Here is a 9,887-nt window from a genome sequence, read left to right as displayed (position 1 = left end):
TGTGAAAGGTGATTAGAGAGGGGAGGAAATCAGGAGCAGTTGCAGAGACTGAAGTCACTGAACCTTGAAGTGGGTTGAACAAGGATGAGTTGGGGTCCTATTTATAATAAGTAAGTAAAGGGAAGGGGTCTCACACTGAGTCTCACAAACAAACGTTTAACCCCAAAAAAAAAAAAAAAAGAAAAATCTCACAAACAAACGAGTCTACTTCGCTCTCGCAAGAACGTACAAAATTCTGACACGAAATGTATTGAATAGTAAAAAATGAAACTGAAAGAAAGACAACACAGCAATTTACAGTCTGTCATGATTTTTGTTTGGAAGCCACCGATGGAATCAGCCTTTATCTGCTGCGACAACCACCCTGACCCAGTACGAGAGAGAGAGAGAGAGAGAGAGAGAGAGAGAGAGAGGGGGAGCCATCACGCCTCACGCGGGTTCCATGGTTGAGAAAGTTGGTGGCACCTTCACCTCTCTCTCCTTAACTGCTATTGTCGTTTGGTGTTTACAGTGAAGTGGTATAGTACTATAGCACATGAACATTTGTGCAATAATAATAAAGTAAAGTGCCTTGAAAGGTAAGCGGTGCTGGTTCGCTGTTCGTCACTACTGAAAAAATATCATATCGTAGTTACCCAAAAAAAAAAAAAAATATCATATCGTTGCTTGGTAAAGTGGTACAGTGGTACAGTGGTACAGTGGTCCAGTTCTAGGGGTTGGAAATGACAATCTAACCCTTTGCCTGAACCCATTGCTCGATAGAAGTTAAAACGTCATTTTCATCTCTCCATGATCGAGAGAAACTGAACCACTGCACCGCACAGGGAGCAAGACAGGAAATAAAAGAGCGCGTTAACTAGTAAAGCACGGATAGGTCGGAAGGTTTTAGTTTTAGAGAACCAGAGTGGAGGTGGGAACCTGAGACTCAGACTCGATCTCCAGGAGTGGTTGGAAGTGGGAACCTGGGACTCCCAGTGGAGGGACCATGAGAAACTAATAAAAATGGCGAAAAACAGAGAGAGAGAGGGAGGGAGGGACCCATGAATTGACTGAAACAATTAACTGATGGTCCCATGAAACAGAAATGAGAGTGAGTCAGCTATGTGTGTCGGTGTCACATGATCTGTCTGTGGGTCGAGGCGTCGAGCTCCTACTAAATTAAATTACAGTTTATGTTTTGCAAGTAATAAGTAAAACCGCATTAGATGATTAATTAGATCAATTAGCATCTTCTTCTACTACAACGTTAGATTATCGTCTCTACACCTTTTCCTGTGCGTTTCTTTATCTTCATTTCTCCAATCTCCACCCCAAACCCAATACACTAGAAAATGGAAACTACTACCATCATTCTATCCTCTACTTTCGCCTGCCCTTATTTTCATGTGCGTCCTACACACAATGGGATGCACAAAGATCGCCTTATCCCTGTACGAATATCTTATTCGAACGAAGATAAGACAATCTTTATGCGTCTCATTGTGTGTAAAACGCATATAAAAGTAGGGGCAGGAGAAACTAGAGGATGTCGATTCCCATAACCCTTTATCAGTTTATTATATTAATAACATTAACAGTCAGGTGAGGTCCAAATTCCATCCTCCCAAAAAAAAACAAAAACAAAAACGGAAAGATGCCCTTAATAGCCTCTCCAACTCAGGGTTCAAACTTTTCGTCAAAATGCAGTTCTCTATCCCTCAAGGCAAAGGTAGGAAATTTTGACGTAAAACTAACCGGGTTTTCCTTTGTTAATTTATGGCGAAGAGAGAATATATACGGCCTTTTTATTGGACCGAGAAATATTATTTTGGATATTTGACAAGGGAGGGACGGCATGAGTTAATGATAATATTTACCATTCCAAGAATTCAATCAAGGCATCAAATCATCCTAGATAAAGAGAACTCTTCACCCTTAATGAAGGAAAATTTTCGTCTTAATTTTATACCATTGATAATACAAATAAATGCGGATAAAATTTTCTTTGACCATGGTCAAAGAACCATACATCACCGATGACCATAAATATTTGCCCCTTCATTTGAAAATACCTCCACTATTGCGTGATACGCTATGAAGTAAGAACACCGTCCAAGCCCTTGCTCCCTCGACCATGGGTGAAGAAAAACTTGATACAAGAAAATTAACATAAAGGATGGATCATCTGATAGGTTGAAGGCCTAAAATTTTCTTACAAGTTGACATCTAACTAATTCAGAGACTCCTTAATTTCATACATCCAACGGTTGGGATTTGCTAAAGTAATCCTCTATATAGTCAAAATGAAAGCCTAATAAAGGTTGAAAGATACAGATGATCCTAACACCAGATTAGATGATTATTGTTGATTATAAGGATTATATTTGGGTCAATAAGAGCTGATTGGAAGGTAAGGGTTTGTATAGTCAACCATATTTAGTTGGAATAAGGTTGAGTTATTGTTATGTTGTTTGGGAAAATTACAGCTGAGCTACCGCCTACCTAACGTTTGTAGTATATATGTCTACGGTTCCTCACATTCCTTATATTTGGGAAGTTCGGTTTCGGACCGGCCAATCTGGTTCTATTTGATGGTCGAAATAGAACAAGATTTTGTCTTCTAACACGGCTGGTTCACCCACGAGAGTTGACACATGTCTGGTCTGTGTGTCAATTGCTAGCCCGGCCTACCTAGCGAGCAAGCCAGTTTTCAGCTGAATTGGTCAAATGTTAAAATTGGCAGTTAATTAATGGATTACCCTTCTTCACCATTTACATGGCAATAAATGGGACAGGTGTTACCTAACTCGTACCTTCGGACGTGTAGAGGAAATCAATTCGTAATTGGATCTAATCTGATTATTAAATGGGCCGGGCCTTACCCTGTCTGTCCACTCCAGTCAAGCACAGGTACCCAATCGACTACCTCCAGTCGAGGACAGGTGGTTGGCTCTCACATGTACGTTCACCTATTGGTATGTGCAAAAGAATCGAACTCCCCAAACAACTACCTGCTTAATTAAACTTATTAAACATTTAAACCCAACCATAACCTGTCGGGAGCCCGGACTCCAGAATCCAAAGTCCAAACCCTCCCATGACAAAATATCTATGTTACACCATTACATCAAATTTAGCTAAATTATTAATGGGAGAGGGTTCTGTGAGCAAGAAGATAGGTAGAGCGTGCACCAATGAGGTATGTCAAAACGGTATCATATATAAGAGGGCAGTGAGGTCAATTCATGTGAGGATGAGAGAGATAGACACAAGTGAACCCTGCCTTGGCGATTCAGAGAACCTTTTTCACAATTATTAAGTTTAGGTTTTTACGTAAGCAGCCCCAACCCACCCGATATAAAATGGGCTGAGATCCTCCCCGACATTGTAAACGTGCAGGTTGAAGCAGGCGTATAGCTAGTACCCAAAGACATATAACTCAATCAGAACTTCCAAGTTAGAGGTGTGTAGGGATATAAGATACACTAGAATGGCTGGGCTTGTACTGGCCCTGCTAGATAATAGGCCTATTTAAGAGGTCCGGACTGAGATCCCCACCCAGTCCATAATACCTTGGGCCCATCAAATTCCACAAGTTGTCATCTTAGTTGATTCAAACTTTGTGAATATTTTCCCAGGGGCTTGTACGCAACCTGGCACTTACTGTCTACGCTTCCGAAAAAAAATCATACTCTGAAACTCATAGTTTTAGGTCGCCCAATACTGTCGATACTGCACGATTTTGAAGGTGATCGATACTATATCGGTGAAATAGTATGAATAAAGGATAAAATAGTCAACAAAACTCATTTTTAAGAAAATCTACATAAAGATAAGGAAAATCTTGCAACCATTGCCTAAGACTCGTTGCTGCCACCATGCCGAGCACCAGTGCAGAGAGCCAGAAAAGCATCAAGGCAAAGACGATTAATCAAGAATTTAGGGAAAACAATTTCCAGGATTTAACCATTTCGGTCATACTTTTTAAATTCTAGACGTTTAAAACATATGAATCAAACAAAATTAAAAAAAAAAATAAAAAATTGGAGATTCTTTCTCGCCCCTTGATCAATTGTTTCAAAATTTGAATTCAGGTCGGTTCAATTGACCGTGACCGATCTAGACGATTCTGGCCAATTCCAAACAATTCAGGTCATAATTGACACAACCTAATTTAATCCCTAATTTTCATACTGTTGGGATGAATACGCAACCACAAGGAAGAACCCAAGCAAACAGTCATACAACGCAAGAAATTTATCGTAGTTCAACAGGATTACCTACATCCACTCGAAAAGCAATACATAAGGAAACTCAAAACCCTAATTCTCACATAATTATAATTTTACCCCGAATATGTAATTGACCCAAAACCTTGCACAATTTTTTTTTTTTTTTCCAATTTCCAATGCTCACTGTTTGACAAAAGTTTAAGTAACGCCGCGCGGAGATGGTGGCGCAATGCCACACCAGGATTTGCTTAGAGGAGAGGCCATGGTTTCCTTTCCACAAATGCCTGAGAAGCTGAGGGGGCTAATGTTGGTTTTTTTGTCTTAGGATTAAATGTTGCAGAGTATCATCCTTTTTCCTCCGAGATAAAGGGGCACTGCCGATTTAGAGAGCCCAAGATCAGATTTCCCCGTTTGAATTGAGACAAATATAAAAAAAAGGTAATGATTTGGATTAACAAACGCAGTTTATTCTGTCGAAATGACCCAAGAACTTGTATTGTACTGTACAGGATCCTAAAAATTCTTCAATTTCGATTCCCTGTTCTTTATCCTGATCAACCTCGAACACGCTTACGGCCAAAAGTTTGAGTTCTTTAGGACAAGCAGTGGAAGCTTTGTTTAAAATCTGCAGTAAGAATAGCCCTAGAGCGACATGTAACAAGAGGGTATCCATTTTTGCTTCCGAAATTAAGCACTGCCCAATTCAAAATTTTGAGGAAATCCAGTTTTTCAATTGTGATCCTGAGTAACGAAGTCAACCAGGATGACCTATTCTTGAATTACATTCCTTTCCACCTTTTGTTTAGTCCTTGCAACCTGATACAGAGGAGTCCTTAAACAACCAGAATAAGAATCTTAGGGCCATTTATGTGAGATTACATAGATATGGACGCGAGTTGGAACTTGGAAACCTTCCGTTACTATGACAGAAAGTCAAGTAGTTCCTACATGGACCCTGCTCTTCTAATTTTGCGTATATATCTACACAAAATGGATGGACGAGTAATGTTGCCTTTTACCATCCCATTTCTCTTGCAATCTTCATTAAGAAGCCTATGGAAGTATTCTTTCCACCGCTCCTCAATGTCCTCACCTCTATTTAGTACTTTATCATCCTCACTTTTAATATATCTAACATGGTCAAAATATCTGGACGCGCGTTCTTTTTCTCATTTTGGCTATCTTATATATAGCTTTTTCCCCCATCATTTGAGTTCAAATTATTATAGAGATCATCATATTTCTTCACTCTTGCTTTCCCCACAATCTTCTTAGCTTCGTTTCTAGTAAGTTTGCATATTTTTAAATCATCTATCTCTTTACACCTTCGCCATGTCTTAAAACACATTTTCTCATTCTTAATGGCTGCTTGAACCACAACATCCTACCACCATGTCTCTTTATGCGCATGCCGAATACCTTTCGTCTCCCCTAGAACCACTTTAGCAACTTTCTTTATATCGTCTGTCATCTCGACCCACATCGTATTGGAGTCTATCCCAAGGATCTACTTTCTTTGTTTGACCACTTTATCCGTAAATGAAATCAAAGACTCCCCTTTTAATCTCCACCACCTTATCTTAGGGCAAATAGACTCCCCTATCCTATGATTCTGCGTAGTGAGGCACATGTCTAGGGCCGCCATTCTATGTTGAGTGGTTAGGCTCTCCCTAGGAATGACCTTACAGTCCTTACAAAATAATCTATTGGACCTTCCTATTAGGAAGACATCTATTTGACTGACATGATGCCCACTTTTTTAGGTAACTAAATGTTCCTTTCTCTTTTGGAAAAAGGTGCTTACAATGGAAAGATCATAAGCTCCTACGAAGTCTAAAACTAATACTCCCTCCTCATTGGTTTCTCCAAATCCATAACCTCCATGAACACCTTCAAAGCCTCTACGTTCTCTCCTAACATGCCCATTCAAATCACCCCCTATAATAATCTTTTCTCCTTGACTAAAGCCTTGCACTAATCCATCTATGTATTCCTAAAATTGTACCCGACTACTTTCATCAGAACCTACTTGTGGTGCATATTGCTAACTATATTGACAACCTCTTTTTCTAACACAAGCTTGATGGATATAATCATATCTCCAACTCTTTTAACATCTACCACATCATCAATTAGATCTTTGTTCAGTACTATCTATTCCCACTCCGCCTCTATGACTTTGATCTCTCGTATACCAAAGCTTAAAGTCATTCAACACCTTAGCTTTTTTCCCCCTCCCATCTTGTCTTCTAAATACATGTAATTTTAATCCTTCTTGTCCTCATAACATCTATCAACTGTAGACTCTTATCCGTTAATGTTCCAATGTTCTAAGAAACTAGTCCAATCCTATGCTTTTGAACTAGATTCTTAACACATGCTTGTCCACTATGCATATGAGCCCCTGTCTACTTGTCACCACATCCAGGCGACGACGCAACGGTTCACTTATAGAGAACATCGTAGAAGAAGGTAGATAGGCCATGAAACTATAATATTAAGTACTCATGAAAAAGGATCCATGCAAAAGGTGATTGAGTGAATATAATAATGGTTTCGGCTGCTTACCTGACGCACCAAAAAAACAAATATAAATATAAGGAGGAAAATGTAAGATAGTAAAAGGAAGGGGCACTTAATGCATTAAATAGTTAAATCAAAAAAAGATGTTTCACGACGCATGACAATATACAGATAAAAGTGTATCGTCATGCAAGGTCTAACATATGTACTTTGTGATCACTGGTATAGCTTGCCCAAACTAACATGGCAAAGTAAAGATGCAGTTAAACATCAACAACATTGTATAGATAAAGCAGTTAATAAGCAAATAATGCAATGCAAAGGCAAAAAAGAATCTCAAGGTTTCTCAAATATAAATCTATAAGCAGTTAAACATCAAACAATAGTGTAGTGTATTAAAGGGCTCAACATACACCAATGGCAACTAGCAACAAAAACCAAAAAATCGGTAGCACAAGCAAGGGGGAAGGAAAGGGAGGAAACAACCTATAGAAGTCTGTAACAACAAACAACAAAACAAGTGATTATCAAGGTTCCTACCAAACCCAATTGAGGGAGATTTTACCAGAGAGGCAAGGTAGAGCAGGACAAGTTTCCTGTATAGTCTTATTGCTGAGGTGTACCAAGGACGACCACAACTCCCCTCATAGATTGTCGAGGAAACATAGAAGGTTGAGGTTGGGTAGGGGACCAAATAGCCTTACTGATACAGAAGATAGGGTTTAAGGTGGCAATGCTAGGGAGAGGGTTTGGGGTTAGGACGCGAGAGTTTGCAAGATTGATGTTCAAGGGATGGGCACAATGCCGAGGCTTTTTTCCCGTTAAAGAATGGTCGTCGAACTTGCGGCATGAGGGAGTTGGTGGGGTGGGGTGGGGATGTGAGAAAGCAGGTCGGAGGATGGGGAAACAGTGCTTGGGAGAGGGTTTAGACCAGGGCCAAGAAGATTCGAAAAGGAGAGCGGGGGTTGGGGAGATAGGGCTTGGGAAGAAAGGCACAAGGTTTAGGGAGAGCGTACCTAAAGCTTCGGTGGAGGAGGGATTGCTGCAACCACAAAATGGCCATTGGGGGATCGATGGAGAAAACCCAAGTTCTTTTGCACCTACAAATTAACCGTTGGAGTTGCACAGTTTCTTCTTCTTTTTTTTTTTTCTTCTTTCCTATGCTTCCAGTGACAGGGAGAGGGAGTCGATGCCTTTGTTCTCTGCTCCTGCGTGAATTTCAACAAAAGGTTTTAGAAGATCTCGAGACGTCTCCTCCTCCACCAAAGCAAAGCATTAATTGTATGCCATTTTTTTTCAAGCAAATAAAGGAATATAGCTGTCATATCTATTTCAGATACTTAACATCGTTTGTTTTTTTTTTTTCAACCAAGAAAAGGAATATAGCTGTCATATATCTCGAATTCTTGGTCAAGATATCATATTATAGCTCCCTTCTCACCTTGAAAGTTACCACTAGTTAAATTATTGGTAAATTGTGGGAAACTTGTAAGGAATAGTTATCTATAAGGCAATTGTGATTTTGATTACGAAGAAAAATTGTTAGGGGAATGAATATGATAAAACTAGAAATTCAAGCATGCAAGCTATATCGAAATATGAGAATTTACTGTTCTCTTCTTGCACTAGACAAATCTTTCTCACGAGACATTGGTTGCAAAAGAGGCAATGATGTTGTTTTCAAACCTCAAAAATCTATATTAATCATTGTAATCTCAAAAATCTATAATTTATTGTCAAAACGCCTAAAATGGAAGTTAATACGTTACAACCATGCGTTGTCAATTGTTATTGGATGGACGATAAATTCCAACTTTATATATTTCCATATATGTAAAATGCTATGTATTTTAATACACCCTCCCCCCTACCTACAACCTCACTCCCTTCCTCTTTTGTGTCATCTCTAGTACTCCGCCCTTTGGTCATTGCGAGCTTTTGGAAGAATATGTCTTCCTCAGAAGAAAAATGTCTTGCAGGAGTACTCCAAAAGAAGTTATCAGTGATCAAGAAGCTATGGACCCCTGATGAGGATAGGTGAATCGTTAATTATCACCACCACCATCTTTCTCTCTCTCTCTCTCTGTCTCTCTCCTCTTCAATTTCTTATGATTAATGATTTTATGGAATCAAAAAGGTCTGCGGGTAGGGTAGACAAACAAAAAAAGCATACAAAGCACAGCATGATTACAAGAAACAATATTTGAAATTATTCATAAAAATCCACTACACAAATAACAACAATGCATAGCATTCTTATCTTTATTTCAACTCAATATTTAGCTATATGTATACATCTCTACAGATTGTTGGCATCTCTGGTACACTCTTATGGAGAGAAGCAATGGAGTCATATAGCATACATGATGAAGGGTAGAACAAGAAAACAATGTCGAGAGAGATGGTATAATCATCTTGGCCCCAATATCAAGGTTGTCCCCATTTCATAGTGACTGCATGTTCTTCTAATGGCATGACGTTCTAGGATCAATCAAGGGTTCTAATCTTTATGTGAATCAAATGGTTTTCTTGCAGAAAGAAGCATGGAGCGAAGAAGAGGAAACAGCCTTGGTTATGGCACATGCTGAATTCGGAAACAGGTGGGTTGAAATCTCAAAAAAGATCCCAGGAAGAACTGATAATTCTATTAAGAATCATTGGTACACAGTCAAACGCAGCCTACAAATAGGGCAGAGTCATCAGAAGACTAGTTCGAAGGGAAATGACTGGCATCCAAGTACTGTGTTACAAGACTACATTAGGAGTAGTTGTAAGGTCACAGAGGAATGTATGAAGAAAATTATCAAACATGCAAAAGAAACCCAGGGAAATACTGCTCTGAATGCCTATCCTGCATTGCTTGAACAAGGAAAGTCCCCTCATGAGGAGAAAAACAACAACGGCACAGAAAACAATGAGATACATCCAACTAATGAATCCGAAGAGAACAATGTTTGGAATGCCCCTCCATTGCTTCAGCCAGAAGATTTCAGCTTCATGGAGAAAAATGACAAGGAATACTATGACATATTTCAAGACCCTGAATTGTTGTACTTCCTCTCGTCGCCTTCATATTACGGTTTCGGGTCTAGTTTTGAAGGCCAACATCCTAATTTGGAATTTGAGAATTCCCCATTTAGTCAGAATGAATGA

At 39.3% G+C, this 9,887-nt stretch overlaps 1 protein-coding gene across 1 annotated transcript; it reads left to right on the top strand.

Annotated features, from left to right (window-relative positions):
* The first annotated feature begins 9,254 nt into the window (after positions 1–9,254).
* LOC122658212 (transcription factor MYB3R-3-like) lies at positions 9,255–9,887 on the top strand. The gene has a single exon (XM_043853126.1). The coding sequence runs from the start codon at positions 9,255–9,257 to the stop codon at positions 9,885–9,887; it is 633 nt and encodes a 210-aa protein (XP_043709061.1).

Source organism: Telopea speciosissima, chromosome 4 (assembly GCF_018873765.1).
Source record: "Telopea speciosissima isolate NSW1024214 ecotype Mountain lineage chromosome 4, Tspe_v1, whole genome shotgun sequence".
NCBI classification, from domain to species: domain Eukaryota; kingdom Viridiplantae; phylum Streptophyta; class Magnoliopsida; order Proteales; family Proteaceae; genus Telopea; species Telopea speciosissima.
This window is presented reverse-complemented; position numbering and strand designations above follow the sequence as displayed.